At 40.7% G+C, this 17,500-nt stretch overlaps 3 protein-coding genes across 3 annotated transcripts in view; all 3 read left to right on the top strand.

The window, feature by feature from the left end:
* Nucleotides 1-1,423: 1,423 nt before the first annotated feature.
* Nucleotides 1,424-4,117, top strand: LOC137979336 (kelch-like protein 12). Its single transcript, XM_068826571.1, has one exon. It carries the CDS (start codon nucleotides 1,502-1,504, stop codon nucleotides 2,630-2,632), a length of 1,131 nt encoding a protein of 376 aa, XP_068682672.1. The 5' UTR covers nucleotides 1,424-1,501; the 3' UTR covers nucleotides 2,633-4,117.
* Nucleotides 2,649-3,250, top strand: LOC137980537 (influenza virus NS1A-binding protein-like). The gene is made up of 2 exons (XM_068827994.1): nucleotides 2,649-2,671; nucleotides 2,713-3,250. The coding sequence occupies exons 1-2, from the start codon at nucleotides 2,649-2,651 to the stop codon at nucleotides 3,248-3,250; spliced, it is 561 nt and encodes a 186-aa protein (XP_068684095.1).
* An 11,678-nt stretch (nucleotides 4,118-15,795) lies between the features above and the next one.
* LOC137979152 (kelch-like protein 3) overlaps nucleotides 15,796-17,500 on the top strand; it is a 2,792-nt gene continuing 1,087 nt past the window's right edge. Inside the window, exon 1 of the mRNA XM_068826347.1 lies at nucleotides 15,796-17,500. This exon is cut by the window's right edge and continues 1,087 nt beyond it. Coding sequence (XP_068682448.1) covers nucleotides 15,876-17,500 — 1,625 coding nt within the window. The 5' untranslated portion in view covers nucleotides 15,796-15,875.

The raw sequence follows: 17,500 nt of genomic DNA on the forward strand, positions 1-17,500 counted from the left end.
AAATGTATAATTGCAGTTAGCGCGACTACAGGTGAGGCACCTTTGGAAATATGGCACCTAGCATACCTAGTTGGGCATATGCAGACCGAAAACTCTTCCTAGAAATAAAATGCAAGTAAAATGAAAAACAATGTTATGTAAGAATGATTATAACAATAGTTAGTGAGCAATGATAGCAGATTACACCTGAATGGAATATACCAAATTGAAATGAAGTTTTACTACTACCACTACCACTACCACTACCACTACCACTACAGGTACATGTTGCTCAGCCAATAGGCCACTATCAAAATTACCAAAATACTCTTTGTTTGCCCTCCATAAGCATAATGTTTCCAGTCTCTCTTGGGACTCACAAAGGTCCCAAGAGAAAATAAAAACAAGACTTATGCAAAATTTTTGAGGGCAAACAAAGAGTATTATGTTATTTTTGAAAGTGGCCTATTGGATTTCCACGTTTTGCATTAGTATTTTCTTGAGGATCACATGGTGTAGGCTAATTTTACAGTTTTGATCGGTACGTGCAAATTCTGCATGATTGGGATGATCTGAATGTGATAAAACAAAAATGATGATAACACAAACATTGTCCCCCTTTACTTTAATAATGTGTAACTTTTTCACAAATTTCACCACAAAATTGAGGGTGGGGCAAGACTAAAATGAAGATAAACCGTAAGCAAAGCCTTACAATAGATTATACCGAAGTAACTGGAAAGAAATAAAGGCAAGAGTTAATTACTTGCCACTCTACAATGAGATGTGCTTCATCAATCACGATAGCTCACATATGGTGTCTCACTTCTTCGCAATCCAATAACTTACGCAATTTTCCAAGAAATACCTCCGGGTGGCCATAAATTATTCTATACTTCGATTGCTTGATTTCGTTAATTTCAACATCACTTAACAACTCAGTATTCTGAACCACTAAACTTCTAACTTGCATATCGTTCAGCTTGACTGTTTGATTTCTCATCAAGGCGTTTAAAGGAGAAACAACCAAAATAAAAGATTTCTTTGCTCCAAGCCACGAGTCAAAAACAAAGGGCAACAACTGAAAAATCAATGACTTGCCAAAGCCTGTCGGCAAAATAATTAAAGTGTCTTTCCTTAAAAAAAAACAATGTTCCTTATCGCCGCTTTCTGTTGTACACGTAGGGAAACATTTTCCATATTGAGACCCCTTAAGGCCCGACACAAGGATTCCTCGAATCCTGTCTCGACAACCGCCATGACAGTCACACACAGTGTATAGAAACATCACGACTGCATACATGAAGACCGGAAGTCCTAGAATCTGGGACTCGAAAATCCTATGTCTCCAGAGCCCTTCGTTTTCTCGTGCCAAGGTCCCGCCGACTAAGAGAAACGAAAAGGGCGGTGGGGACGAGAATGACTTAATGTATTTTCGTCTCTTCATTAATTAACCAGTGATAAATTATTTTCATTTCTTAACCAACGCTCTATCATTTCGCAAAGTTCAGCGAGTATCGACATGGAAGAATACGTAGAAGCAGTTGCAAACGAAATCGAGGATTTCAACACTTCCGCATCGAATTCCAATATGGCAGACCTTTCACAGCCAATGCCATCAGATCCATCAAAACACTGTCAGGAACTTATCTATCGTCTGGATGCTCTGAGAAGAAAAGAGAGTTTCTTCGATGTAACAGTGTCAGTAAAAGACAAAGAGTTTAAAGCTCACAGACTTGTGTTAGCAGCATCAACCCCGTTTTTTCTTTCACTTCTGGTCAGTGACATGAGAGAGGGAAAGGAACAGTTCATCAGGATAGAACTTGAAGAAGCAACAGTGTCAGTCATGGAAGAAGTTCTTAAATACATTTACACTGGTAATATTGCAGTCACCAAGGAGACCGCCCACGACTTAGTCGCAGCAGCAGCTTATCTTCTTTTACCAGGTTTGAAAACGTTGGCTTGTGTTTTTCTGGAGGAAAACATTACAATTGAAAACTGCATTTTCAATTACTACTTTGCCGAGAAATATCAGTGTTTGGAGTTAATGGACGAGTCCTGTGAGTTTATTAATTCTAATTTCAGTTTAGTCATGGAAACAGACGACTTCCTGAAGCTCGATATTGAACAAGTCATGAAATGGGTTTCCAGTGATTATGTCACTGAAAGCTGCGAGGAAGAAGTTTTTGAGGGAATAGTTAAGTGGGTGACTCACAAGAAGAGTGAACGAGAAAGCAACTTTGCTGAATTGTTGAGTCAAGTCCGTCTGAAATCCATGTCACATGACTTTCTCTACAACGAATTGGTCAATGAAGAACTGGTAGCAACATGTAATGCGAGTTTGAATTTTGTGTTGAGATCTATGAAGTGCATTTTTGATCCCTCCTGTGAAAATGCTGTGAAGCCGCCCAGGAAGTGCTTGGAGAGGTACACAGATGTGATTTTTGTTTGTGGTGGCAGAACAGCCTTATGCTATTTACCCCAGGATGACATTTGGTATCAGTTGCCAGATATGTTACTTGAACATCAAGATCATGCTGTTGTTCAATACAGAGATAAAGTTTGCATTTTTGGGGGACAGCGTGTTGGTTCAGGAGAATCTTCAGTAATAGAATATTTTCTTTCTTCCACTAATTCCTGGGTGGCAGCTTAAGGAAGACATAAAAGTGATGTTTGTTCTTGTTTATCAGTTGTAGATGGTTGCATCTATGCATTATTAAATTATGATCGCAGGATTATTCGCTATAAGCTTGATGAGAATGTTTGTGAGGCTGTGGCTGAACCACCAACTGCTCTCGCTCATGGAGCTTGTTTAGTCAGTGATAAAAGACACCTTTACTTAGTAGGAGGAAGTAATGCTATTTTGCGAGGATCTCAAACAGTGGAAAGGTTTGATCCTATTTTGGCCACATGGGAGGAGGTTGCAGCTATGAATGAAGCAAGATGTAATGGTTTTGGAGCAACCATGAATGGCAAGATCTACGTAGCAGGTGGTATAAATATAAATGAGGGACGTTATACCATGTTGAAGTCTTGTGAGGTGTATGACCCGTCAACTAATGAATGGCAAGTCATGAGTAACCTCAAGGTGTGTCGTCAAGCTGCAAACATGGTATGTGTTCAGGAAGCCCTTTATGTGGTTGGTGGCTTCAAAGACATACAGAAGTCTTCAAGAGAGTTATCAGTGGAAGTGTTTGAGTTAAAAGCATGTGAATGGAAAAGTAAGTCCACTATACCCACTAACTTTGAAAATCAAAATCCTGAGAATTGAAAGAAAAAGATTCATCATAAGGCATGTCTTGCAGTGATCCACAAGAGCCTCTTAGAAAAGCTGTGTAGGATTTGACATTTCTCTTATGACTGCCTTGTGGTGGTGGTGGCATTCCTTCAAATACTGACACCTGGAGACATTTTTGCCTTAAATTTAGTATTATTACTGCTCTATGGTAACATTCCTTCTTAGTGCCATGTGGAGAAATGTTTTCTGATATTTAAGGGTTTGTTTAACCATTTTTCCCTTCATCCACAAGGAGGCATTGTGGCCCAGTGGTTAGGGCGCTTGCCTTGAGATCTGGGGATTCCGGCTTCAAGACCCGCTCTGACCACTCGTTGAATTTGTTCCTGGTAGTCCCTGGTTCAACTTCCCAGCTGCACTTGTAAATAGCCAACCGGTTTGCTTCCGGCCAGTTGGGATTCTTAACAGCTGTAGTTGTTGTGTTCTGTTGTTTCGTTGATTGTGTTTCATTGGCTCTGAAAAGCCACCATGGGGAGTGGTCAATTAAGCATGTATGTATGTAAATGCAAGTGACCTCCTCTTAAGGTGGCTTACTACAGTTTTCCGAAGAAAATGATCAACATTTTGAAATCCATGAAATTAAAGCAACAGGATATCACTTCTGAATTGTTTGTCACTGCAATTGATGTGAAATGTAATTTTACATAACAAATAAATGCAAATTGGGGAAAAATGCTAAATATATACCTGGTGGGGGAACTAAAAACCAGGCATTTCAAGGGCCTTTTTCTTAAAAACTAGCCGTATGACCCACCTTAAAATTTCAGGATTTCGTTAGCAAGAAAAAAGAATCATGTATAGACAGACAGGTTTTCCGCAATTTACAAAAATGTTGATTTTGGCTAGCCACATAATTATCTATTGTCGAATTTGGATAATAACTGAAAAATTGTTTGATAAATATATATTTTTTAAAATGTTAACGGTTTTGCCCTTATATTGTTTAGTAATTGAAATTTCCATAATTATAACCCTGGTCATTTCTTGGTTTTTACTCATTTACTTTGAATGTATTTTACAACGTATAGATGGTATAACTATTTCTGGTACGTTAATCTGAAAACGTTATGATCACATGGGACCCTCCCTGGGTCTAGACCCTCTCATTTAAGGGGTTTTCAATAAGAATACCTTAGAACCTTAAGGGTCGCACCACTGCCGGGGGTGCAAGTTCCCCAGTTTTTTCTTCCTGCTGGTTTTTAGGGGTTTTTGTGTCCGAATCTGATGCATTGCTCTTCTCTTTACATAGATTTGATGTATAAGTGTTTTTGCACCCATTTCAATGCTAAATAAATGGCACAGTAGCTTAGCAGGCCAACGCGCCCAAATACTACTGGGGAGCTTTAGCACACAGCACACGCGTTTTTGAGAGGCGGACGGCAACCGGAAGAAAACATTTCGCGTTCCAGGACAGTGGTGTCTCCCAGATTTTTATACTAATCATCTCTAATGGAGAAAAGATACTTAGCAATGTAAATGTGGTTGTGTGAAGACAAGTCAAAAGGGAAAACAACTCACTTCCGGTCGCCGTCCGCATCTCAAAAACGCTGGTGCTTAAGCTCCCTATTGTTGTGTTAGTCCGGTTGAGTAGTGGAGGCAAAATGGAAGGTAAAATGGAACGTATAACGTTACCGAGGAAAAGTCAATGCAGTCGTCTTCCTGGACTTAAAGAAGGCCTTTGATACGGTCAATCACGAAATCCTTTTTATCTAAATTAAGCAATAATTATGGAATATGCGATAACGGGCATTCTTGGTTTGTCATACTTGGACAACCGCATGCAGAGATACTCAATGGCTCGCTCTCTAGGAGCTGCTCATTGAGCTGTGGTTTTCCTCAAGGCACTATCTTAGGACTGGTGTTATATTTTACTGTATGTTGATGATTTGCCAAATTGCCTTTCAAATTGTCAATCAAGGATGTATGCTGATGATACTCGCCTTACCTACGCTTGTTTCAGGGCTCACAATATCCAAAAGGAAAAGGAAAGAAAAGGAACTTTATTTAAGTGTATAGTCGATTTAGCGCTGCAGCACTAATTGGGGACACTGTAAAGTGAAATTAACAATCAACGCAAATCAATTCAAATGCTCGTTTTTGAGGAGAGGAGAAACCGGAGTACCCTGGAGAAAACCTCTCGGTGCACAGTAGAGAACCAATAAACTCAACCCACCTATGACACCGAGTCGAGAAATCGAACCCGGGCCAGATTGGTGGGAGGCGAGTGCTCTCACCACTGCGCCATCCCTCAGGGGCACCCAACGAGAATATAGTTCAAAACCACTTAAACATAGCAGTGTTAAACAAATTTTAGTACTTGAACGGTAGATATAGGCATATTTTTATCCCCTAAAAATTTTTCATCTGTTCGGATTCCCTGAAAGTTTAGTGATCCGAAAATTATAGCGACCAAAACTTACCTTTTCGAAAATTTCAGCCAGAAAAAAGGCTCCCGAAAATTCTAGGTGACCTTTTTAGGGTAAACATCCGTTAAAAATGGGCAATTCTATCATGTTTTAGATGTTCGAAAATCGTAGGACAGGCAGGAAAGCCCTGCATCCCTAAATGAACCCCAATGAATCAAAAAATTCCAATCTTGTCTAAACGACGATTTAGTAAATGCCAGCAATTGGCTGATAGCAAATAAACCCACGCTTAATATGACGAAAACTGAATTTATGCATATGGGTCAAAACAGAGACTGTGTACTTTAATAGTTCTCCCTAGACCTTCAATGAATGGCGCTCCTATTGACTAGGCGCTCCTACTGTTAAATCACAAGGATTGCGTCTCGGTGATAAGCTTACTTAGGACCTTACATTGTATTTACCAGGGCATACACGTGTAGTACAACCGATTTCAACTACGGCAATATTGTTTGGGGAAACTGTGGGGTAACTTTCCAGGACAAATTGCAAAAACTACAAAACAGAGCAGCCCATGCTTTGACCTACTCTAACTATGACGCTGATGTCAATAATTTATTTGAACTCCAAGCTAGGATGAAAAATCCCAGCCTCTCACAGGCAAATTGAAAGAGCAACAATGATATTTAAGTCCCTACGAGGACTAGCGCCTGAGTATCTCTGCTCGACATTTGTCCATCGCGAATCTGGTTATTGTTTGAGAGACTCTGTGAATAAGGTAAATGTTCCGCAACCACGCATAAACTACTACAAAAACAGCTTTAGCTACAGTGGCGCAGTTTTTTGGTACAGTTTTCCTTTACAACTAAGGAAAGCAGTCTATCAATCAATTCAAACGATTGATCAAAGAGGTTATCGAAGCCACTATTTTAAGCACGGCATTCATGGAAAGCAGATTTTATTTTATGACATAAGGGTAGGATAGCGTGAGCTTGAAATTTCTGTTAATATAATACTCGCCTAACCTACGCGGGTTTCAGCGTTGACAATTGACGATTTAGTAAATGTTAGCAATTGGCTGATAGCAAATAAACTCACGCTTAATATGACAAAAACTTAATTTATGCTTATTGGGTCAAAACAGAGACTGTGTACTTTAATACTTCCTCCTAGACCTTCAATGAATAAATTCAGGGTTTGAGTTAGGATTTGATCACTGGGGGACAGTTTGTCCCCTTGGCGAAAATTGTGGGGGACATTTTCATTTTTAGGGGGACAGTCAATTTTTTCCGTTTTCTTACGTTCAAACAAAGAAACAGGCACAACAACAAAAACATATTTTATTACCTGTTACTTGTAATTAAAAAAATTAATACAAACAAGAAAGTTAAGAAAATGGTGTCAATGGCTTGCGATTGACCAATGTTCTCTACAAACACGACGCTGTGATGGTGTTCTGAGTGTATCCCCCATAGTTTCCTAATTAACAGCATCCACGTGTTCTTTACAGTCGTTGTGTTTTCGGAGAGTTGAGGTTCTAAAATTTGTACACCCTTTTTCCGATGGCAAGGGGTTTGTTTTCTTAGATTTCCGACAAAAATGGCAGAACATCGCCTCCTTTTCATGGCCCAACAAAGTGTAATTTCGCAACCAAGTTTTCTGGAAATATCGTGGTTTCGTTTGCGCCCCATCTGTTTCTTCCTCATTAATACACTTTTCTTCTTCTGTATTTTTTTCTCTGATCAATCTGACCTCGATTTTAGGCGAAAAAAGCTATCTATTGTACGAATAAGTTTTCGCCGTGACCTTTTAATTCCCAGATGCGTGCATTACGCTTGGTTGAACATCAGTAGACGGACTGAAACGTGACTTTAAAATGAACTTAAAACGCACGATAAATTTCCTCCCATGCACGGTCTGTGTTTCAGATTGTAATTTTTGTACTCAACTGTCTCTTCTTGTGTGCTTCCTTCTAAGTTTTCCCCCAGATTTTGAAGGGGACAAAAATGTCCCCTTGGCTGTTTTTTTTAAGGACAATTTCAATATCAGTGCGGGATTGGCGCAATGGCGCGGCCTGGCTCAAACCCTGTGAATGGCGCTCCTATCGAGCAAGTTACTACTGCTAAATCACTAGGATTGCGGCTCGATTATAAGCTTACTAAGGACCTTACATTGTATTTACCAGGCCATACACGTGTATTACAACCGATTTCAACTACAGAAATATTGTTTGGGAAAACTGTGGGGTAACTTTGCAGGACAAATTGCGAAAGCTACAAAACAGAGCAGTCCGTGTTTTGACCTACACTAACTATGACGCTGATGTCAATAATTTATTTGAACTCCTAGCTAGGATGGAAAATCCTAGCTAATTGAGAGAGCAACAGTGGTATTTAAGTCCCTACAGGAACTAGCGCCTGATTATCTCTGCTCGACATTTGTCCATCGCGAATCTGGTTATTGTTTGAGAGAATAGGGTAAATGTTCCGCAACCACGCATAAACTACTAGCTACTACTGCAAAAACAGGTTTAGCTATAGTGGCGCAGTTTTGTGGTACAGTTTTCCTTTACAACTAAGGCAAGCAGTCCCTCAATCAATTCAAACGATTGATCAAAGAGGTTATCTAAGCCACTATGTTAAGCACGGCATTCATGGAAAGCAGATTTTATTTTATATTAGGGTAGGATAGCGACGATGGTTTACATAGTTTTATCTATAATTGGTTTATAATTTTTCATTGTTTGTATATTGATGATGAATTGTACCGTGGTTAAATAAAGATTATAGACACCTGAAAAATTCAGACGGCTTCAACGGGATTCGAACCTATGCCCTCTGCGGCGATGCCTGTGCAATGATCTACCGACTGAGCGTTGTGAAGTCACTCAGTTGGGAGCAGGTCAATTTGTTGGGGGTACTGTGTTCATTGGTTGTGCTGGTGTGTTGGGCTTAATGTGTTCATTTGTTGGGCTGGTTTATTGGCAGTGGTCATGATTTCAAATCCCGTTGAACACACATGAATAGGGAGTTTAAGAAGCTACAACGGGTACGGCAACGACAACGCCAAAAAGCAGTGATATTATTGGTTCAAAGAACCAAAATGCTCGTGCTGCACGTGCCGCACGCATTTTTGAACATTTCTCTCCCGTCACTCGTCAAAACTACTACGTGAAATGACCAAGTTTAAGGTTTTGACGACAACGTGGACAACTGCAGTGAATCTTTCAGTCTCTCTCTTTACTTCAAATCCGTCCGTGCCAGTCCAGTTATAGGACACTTCGCACATATTGTAGAATGTAAACAAGATTGAATAATCCCGAAATACTTAGAATAGCTACAACGTATATTTTGAAGTGACGTTGCCGTCGTGGTTTTTTAAACTCCCTAATATCTCAGGTGTCCGAGACAATAGACCTTATTCACGATGGCCGCTATGCTGGATTTGCTATTATCATGCAAATTAGCTACACACTTTTGAGGAGGCAAACAACACAAATTCGAGAGCTTATAACGAACATCTTAGCCACACAGATGATTTGTCTCACGTTTATTGAATGTTTATCACCTAAGTAGTAAAATAGAATGATTACACAAGTTACTTTGATGTTTCTTTTAGTGAAAAATGAGCAGATAACGAAGTAGAAAGTCAAAATGTCAAAGGCAATCAAAGATATAAAATTATTATTAAAGGTACTTAATTGTAAATTCTAAAATGTACTTTTAGCAATGTTATTTCAATATTTCGACAAGCCGATTTTCCGCAATTTGCGTTTTTTCCAATGTTTGCCCCGCAGCATAACACATGGCTAATTTGCATGACAATTTAAAAACCAACGTGGCGGCTATCGTGAATAAGGCCTATTGTTTAAATTGCCCTAGAGCCTAGAGATTCTGACCATTTGTACATGTCATTACCCTGAGTTTTGTCCGGCCGGAGTATTTGATCTCGCACGACAAATATCCAGCACAGTATTTTAAACACGGCATTCATGGAAAGCAGCTTTTATTTTATGATGTTAGAGTAGGATACCGTAGTTTTATCCATACACCTTATTCCAAAATGGCCACCATTTTAGTATTCTTTTGTTTCCATGCAAATTGGCCCTTATGGCCTCGTTCAAGGTTAAATATTCTTTTGAATTTTGCATTTGAAAGCCAGGCCATAAGGGCCAATTTGCATGGAAACAAAAGAATACTAATATGGCGGCCATTTAGGAATAAGGTGAGTACTTAGTTTATAATTTTCAATTGTTTGTATATTGATGATGAATTGTGGTTAAATAAAGATTATAGACACCTGAAAATTTCAGGCGGCTTCAACGGGATTCGAACCCATGCCCTCTGCGGCGATGCCTGTCAATGATCTACCGACTGAGCGTTGAGGCCACTCAGCTGGGAGCAGGTCAATTTGTTGGGGATCCTGTGTTCATTTGTTGGGCTCCTGTGTTGGCAGTGGTCATGAGTTCGAATTCCGTTGAAGCCACTTGGATTTTTCAGATGTCCGAGACAATTGCTTAAAGAGGCACTGTCATGCTAAATATTTGCTGTTTTTAGGTCAAAACTGGGTAAAAATCTAAATTAGTAATTAATTTCACAAGTTCAACATTCCTGACAACCCACTGAGAAGATATGAAATATGTTTATGGCACAGAGAGCTATTCGCAGTTAATTTTTGATGACTTTCTGAAGACATCGTCTCCAAAATGGCCCATCCACTTCCATCCCCTCCATTCTTGGCTGCAACCAACCAAGAATAGCTTCATAGCACTTCAATGGTTATTGGTAACAAAACTACAGCATTATTTTTTGGTCTTCAGTGATGCAAAGACGTCTTTTATTGTTTTCAAGTTTGGTTAAAATAGTGTGACACTTCCCCTTTAAATTGTCCAGAAGACTAGAGATTCTGATCATTTCTAGATGACGTTACATAGGCAGCACTTTTCTTCTCAATTCTTTAAAAAGTAAAACACGCGAGTTTCACGGTCTGGCCGGAGTTTTTGATCTCGCACGTAGTCTGATGCTCAATCGACTGAGTCAACCGTTCGTGTTGCTTGACCTTAAAAACTTTTACTCGTTTGCATCGAATATATCAATCGTGGTGGAACCGCTGTTCTATTCAATACCAGGAGCCCGTGAGTATGAGCGAGCAACTTCCATATCTTCCTGTCACGGCGTTTTCACACACCCATTTATTTTTAGCTTTAATTTCCCGCGAATGACACCCCCGCAGGAGCACGATGACCAGTCACAAGACACTAACGTGACGTCATAGCGTCACCGAACCGGAACTGTCTTTGTTGTTTTGCGGCAAACGTAGTCCAAAAATAGATTGGTCTGTAAAAACGCCGTGACATAGGCATAGTATGGGAGTTGCTCGCTCCTACTCATGGGCTTTTGTCAATACGCATCTTTTCGTGGACTCGGGCCGAAAATACGCGCAGTCGCGGTAGTGCGGGTATAATTCTGTAACCGTTGACGACCGTTATTGCTTCAAATTTCTGAGACTGCGCACAAGGGCCGGAAGTCCGAGATTCGCGACTTCCTGCTTTGGCTGTGGTCGAAGTCCGTGTTCTTGGCGCTGTTCAATAGAAAAGCGGACTCTGGGGACAAGAAGGATTTAAACTCCGAATGTTGCAGGTTTGTGTTTATTGCCAGTGGTGCGTAGATGCGTAAATTACATCTGAAAGAAATGCAAAAAAGTTGAAATTTCACCGGCCTGTAAGCAGGGTATTGAGTAAATATTTTGGCTGTGGAGCCACCAACTCGTGAAAAGAATGGGGAAAGGAAAAGCACTTTCCCCGCCCCATTCTTCTCACGCAATTGCGGCTCGCAACCTGCTTACAGGCTGGTGAAATTACAACTTTTTTTGCATTTTTTTTTTCAGATCTGTCGTAGGTCTTATTACGGCACTATTTGTAGTTAAGTCGTGGTATAAGCTACTCGCATTAGAAATTCGTAACCAAAATCGTGCTGTCTAAATCACCCTTAATTAAAAGAAGCACTTTAAAGTTTTTATGAAAGCCGACACATTGGCTTGGTTCTTTAGGCAATAAGCCATCATTTGGGGGGGTCGTGAGTTCGAACCTCAGGCGGAACAAACCCTCAGGTTTTTTCAATAACCGAGGAGAAAAGTGGAGCTTTTTTGGCACTTATTTCCAAGGAATAAAGTAGCTAGATTTCCTTCCTTTTACTGGAGGATGAGAAGCTTAGGTTCGCTACTTTACGTGAACACATCTTAGCCAACTGAGAGGTCTCATGCAGTGAAGACCCTATAGCGACTGGCTGGTAAAATATCTTCGTTTTGTATCCCAGTCCCTGAAGTTGACATTAGGGTGTATTAGAAACCGCAAAACCAAAGAAAAATGCATCCAAAACCGCAAAACCGCAAAAAAATCCAGCCAAAACCGAAAACCGCATACAAAACCGTTAGGTAAACCGATACAATGGTGACAAGTGGGGCATACAGAGCACACTACACCAACACTTTATTTCATCAAAGTATTTATGAATGTCATGGACTTGTCTAAGGCCTTCATATCTTTTAGTATCTGCTAAAACCAAAGGCTTTATTTCTGCCGCTATTTCGAGCCCGGACGTTGTGGGCTCATTTTCCGTGAAGCAGCTAGTAATGGAACCAATTTAGCTTAGGAGAATTTGCACACAAGTCCTCTCTAGAATTGAAATCTTGCAATTGCAAAAAGTTATAGCTCTGGAAACTTCAATCGAAAATCTCTAATTGATCATTTCTATTTGATAACTAAGACCTGACAGTTTTAAACAGAGATTCGAATGGAATGTTTAATCTTGGTCTAAAACCTCACCCATATAAAAAGGGGAGGGATGCTCGTCGGAAATTTTACATTAAACCCCTAAAGGAGACCAATTTGGGGGTGGCCAAGGCTTTTTTTGACTCCTATAAGAGACCATATTATAACACAGAGAAATAAAAAATACAGCAACTTGTAATGCTGGCAAATACATTATCATCTAATACTTTCACCTGCGTGAAGAAATAGAAAATTGTAAATATACAATTTTATATTTCTTCGCGCGCAACCCGAAAGGAGACCTTCACGGCTAGATATGATTGCGTTTTGCCCAAAACACCCTAAGTGAGACCAAAATCCGAAATCTACACCCCCTAAGCGAGATGATGAGCATCCCTCCCCTTTTTATATGAGAGTCGCCCCCCTTCCCCCCCCCCCCCCCCCACCCTCCTTCCAGGCACCGCCCTTGCATATCGCGACGTTGTACCAAAGAGAAAATTCGTCGATGTCCCTAATTTATCTTGCTGGCCTTGGGAATTGTTGCCATCTGCGCTCACTTCGTCACTACTTTCATTAAATTATTGCTGGCCTTCATCAGAGTCACTAGCTTCCTCACTCATTTCATGCTCGTCCAGATCTTTATGGGGTCCTTCATCTTTATCCACTCCGCATCAACTCGGTCGTCATTTGACACGCGTGATCCCCTACCTCGACATTTAGTTTGTCACGCATCCTCTCAATAACTTTGGCGTTTCGCTAGCTATAGAGTGTTTTCATGTGACGTCTCCGGGAATTGAGCTCTATTATAACTCAAACGTTCTTTTGTTCCGGAGGAAAAATAAGGTTACTGATCACGTGAGTGAAAACAGGCATCTTGTCCCCTATGGGACCGTACATTCTGTTCATCAGGCCGTGGTACAAACTCATTTCAACTACTGCAATATTGTTTTGGGAAATTGTTAGGACAAACTGCAGGACAAACTGCAAAAACTACAAAACAGAGCAGCCCGTGTCTTGACCTACTCTAACTATGACGCTGATGTCAACAATTTATTTGAACTTTTAAGATGGAAATCTTAAGTCTCTCAAAGGCAAATTGAAATAGCAACAATGGTATTTAAGTCCCTACAGGGACTAGCACCTGAGTATCTCTGCGCGACATTTGTCCATCGCGATTCTGGTTATTGTTTGAGAGACTCAATAAGGTACTGAATAAGGTAAATGTTCCGCAACCGCGCACAAAATGCTATTTCTGACAGTTATAGCCTGCGAAATTGGCAGAAATGGATATTTTGCCGGCACGGACCAGAGGACTGGGTCCGGTTGTCTGCTGGGGATTATGGGTAATTTGTCGTATAAATAGTGAACCGTTAGGGATTTAAATCAGTCTAGTTTCAGCTTTCTTGGCCTACTTTTTTGTTAAATTTTCCCCTTAGCCTCCATGGGATAGTGGCACTTGCATAGGGTTTGGAGAATACGTTCCCTCATTCCCGAAGGGTTTTGGGTTTTCGTATCCGGCAGGTGCCCAGTGTACTTTTCCTTTAACAAGTTTTTAGGAGGTCAGTACCATCAAGTATGCTAACGTATTGTTACGCTAGGAGATTTTATGCATATGGTAAGCAAAATTAAACCGGCTTGTGGCGCTTGTTGTCACACATGCCCATGCCCATGTTTCTCTGTCAGTACCATCAAGTACGCTAACGTATTGTTATGCTAGAGCGGAGTTTGTATGCATATGGTAAGCAAAATAAACCGGCTTGTGGCGCTTGCTGTCCTACATGCCCACGTATCTACAGAGTTGTGTTGTGGTTGAGTTAGTCGTGTTGTGTCTGATTGGATAGTGGAGTCAAATACTACTACAAAAGAACAGCTTTAGCTAGAGTGGCGCAGTTTTGTGGAACAGTTTGCCATTAGAACTATGGAATGCGGAGTCCCTCAATCGATTCAAACGACTGATTAAAGAGGTTATCTAAGCCATTATTCTAAACACGGCATCCATGGAAAGAAGCTTTTATTTAACAATTAGTTCATGCGTCAGCGTTCGTATGTCGAGATATTGAGCACGCAGGAAGTTTGGAGAGCACGAAAGAGGCGTAAGAGTTGCACGAGACGCAGCCGAGTGCAACTCTAGCCTCTTGAGTGCTTTCCAAACTTCTCAAGTGATCAATATCTCGACATACGCACAGCTGACGCATGAACTAATTGTTTTATAACATTATCAACGAGCTGTTAGTTTGCTGACGTCATTAGCGTGCCCAATAAGAATATGAAGCACGCTAGCACTATCGAATTTATGTTATAATGTATGATATTGAGTAAGATATTTAATGTAGTTTACATAGTTTTATCTATACTTGGTTTTAAATTTGTAATTGTACATATGGTGTTTATATTGCCGATGAATTGGGAAAACCAAGAAGCACATCGGATAACAAAACCGAAAAACCGCTCGTATTTTCTACGAAAACCGAAAACCAGATGCTAAATAACGAAAAATCCGCAAACAGCAATGAACACCAAAACCGAAACACCGATCTAAAAAATAGCCAAAACCACAAAACCGAAAATCCTAATGTCCCCCCCGTCCCTGCTGCTTTGCTCTACGCTCAAAATATTTTCCCACCACCGCTGGCTTCGCGTTTAGTTCGAGTGACGGGAGACTTAGGAAGGCAAAAAAAGACAATGGAGTTTACTCGACTCTTATGAAGGTTGACTCCCTTGGTTTAATAAAAACAAAGTTGTGGTCAAGATTTCCTATGATGCTTCAGATTTTGGTTGCGGAGGCTTCATCCTGTCACCGGGCATGCCGCCTTTTGAAATTCGGGACTACTGGGTGGACGATAGCAGATCTCTTGTGATTTTTGTTAAAGAAACCCTCGCCTTTCTTATTACATTGCAGGCTGGTAAAACCCTCGTTACCAATGCGCTCCTAGATGTCCACATAGACAGTATGGCCTTTTTACAGTCTTGGGAGAAACAAGGCTGAGAATGCACAACTTAACGACGCTCTCAAGAAGTTGCACGAGACAGCCTAAGCCTTCAAAGCAGTTATTTCTTTATCTTCTGCCAACCTGGCCGATATGGACTGCAAATAAGCAGGCTCAGTTAGAAATTCCCACCTGTTGCCCGGGTAGTCTCCCTCGCAGCCGTCTTTCGGGGTGTCACACAAAACCCCCCCGAAAGGGAGAAGGGGCCGCTTAAAATGAAAGTTACCAATCCCCTACCACCTGGGGCCTGTATTTTGTCTTAAATCCCTTTACTTTCCCAACTAAATTCCCACCTTGTTCCAGGCTGTAGCAGGAGACGTAGGGTTTACGTTGACGCATGTACACAGGCCTCTTGACAGAGAGGGTGAGAGAGAGAGACTGGGTTTCAGGCTGGTGATCACACCTTCTGTATTTTCTGAGAATATATATTGAGCACTGCAGTGTTAACTTTTTAAAAATTTCTTAACCAACGCAATATCATGTCGCAACGTTTTGCGTGTATCGGTGTCGAAGAAGACGTGGAAGCAGTTGATTACGAAATCAAAGATTTCAACACTTCCGCATGGAATTCCAACATGGCGGACCTTTCACAGCCAATGCCATCAGATCCATCAAAACACTGTCAGGAACTTATCTATCGTCTGGATGCTCTGAGAAGAAAAGAGAGTTTCTTCGATGTAACAATTTCAGTAAAAGAGAAAGAGTTTAAAGCTCACAGACTTGTGTTAGCAGCAGCAAGCCCGTTTTTTCTTTCACTTCTGGTCAGTGACATGAGAGAGAGAAAGGAACAGTTCATCAGGATAGAACTTGAAGAAGCAACGGGGTCAGTAATGGAAGAAGTTCTTAAATACATTTACACTGGTAATGTTGCAGTCACTAAGGATACTGCCCACGACTTAGTGGCAGTAGCAGACCATCTTCTCTTACCAGGTTTGAAGACTTTCGCTTGTGATGTTTTGGAGGAAAACATTACAATTGAAAACTGCATTTTCAATTATTACTTTGCCGACAAATATCAGTGTTTGGAATTAACGAGGGAATCCCGTGGGTTTATTAACTTAAATTTCAGTTCAGTCATGAAAACAGATGACTTCCTGAAGCTCGATATTGCACAAGTCATGAAGTGGGTTTCCAGTGATGATGTTACTGTCACCTCCGAGGAAGAGATTTTTAAGGGAGTAGTGAAGTGGGTGACTCAAAAGAAGAGTGAACGAGAAAGCAACTTTGCTGAATTGTTGAGTCAAGTCCGTCTGAAATCCATATCTCATGACTTTCTCTTTAATGAATTGATCAATGAAGAACTGGTGACAATGAACAAGGAGACTTTGAATTTTGTGTTGAGGTCCATGAAATGCATTGTTGATCCATACTGTGAAAATGCTGCCAAGCCACCCAGGAAGTGCTTGGAGAAATACACAGATGTGATTTTTGTTTGTGGTGGCAGGACTGCCTTGTGCTATGCACCTCAGAAAGATATTTGGTATCAGTTGTCAGACATGTTATTTGAACATCAAGAACATGCTGTTGTTCAATACAAAGATAAAGTTTGCATTTTTGGGGGACAGCATGTTGGACCAGGAAAATCTCGAGTAATAGAATACTTTCTTTCTTCCACTAATTGCTGGGTGGCAGTTGAAGGAAGACATGAAAGTGATGTTTGTTCTTGTTTATCAGTTCTAGATGGTTGCATCTATGCATTATTTGGTTGCACCATTATTCTCTATAAGCTTGATGAGAGTTTATGTGAGCATGTGGCTAATCCACCAACTATTCGCTATAGAGCTTGTTTAGTCAGTGATAAAAGACACCTTTACTTATTAGGAGGAATTGAATATTCTCAGTTCCAAGCATCTAAAACAGTACAAAGGTTTGATCCTATTTTAGCCACATGGGAGGAGGTTGCAGCTATGAATGAGGCAAGATATGATGCTTTTGGAGCAGCCATGAATGGAAAGATCTACATAGCAGGTGGCATGACTGAAAATGAGAGACCTTCTAAACTACTGAAGTCTTGTGAGGTATATGACCCATCAACAGATGAATGGCAAGTCATGAGTAACCTCAAGGTGTGTCGTCAATCTGCAAACATGGTATGCATTCAGGA

Source organism: Montipora foliosa, chromosome 12 (genome assembly GCF_036669935.1).
Source record: "Montipora foliosa isolate CH-2021 chromosome 12, ASM3666993v2, whole genome shotgun sequence".
NCBI lineage: Eukaryota > Metazoa > Cnidaria > Anthozoa > Scleractinia > Acroporidae > Montipora > Montipora foliosa.

What these genes read in the sequence shown, in the direction of transcription:
- LOC137979336 (XM_068826571.1), top strand. Translation starts at nt 1,502, where the DNA reads ATGGAAGAATACGTAGAAGCAGTTGCAAACGAAATCGAGGATTTCAAC.
- LOC137980537 (XM_068827994.1), top strand. Translation starts at nt 2,649, where the DNA reads ATGTTTGTTCTTGTTTATCAGTT. An exon ending in TTTGTTCTTGTTTATCAGTT is followed by an intron (nt 2,672 to 2,712) that starts GTAGATGGTTGC and finishes TTATGATCGCAG; the next exon opens with GATTATTCGCTATAAGCTTG.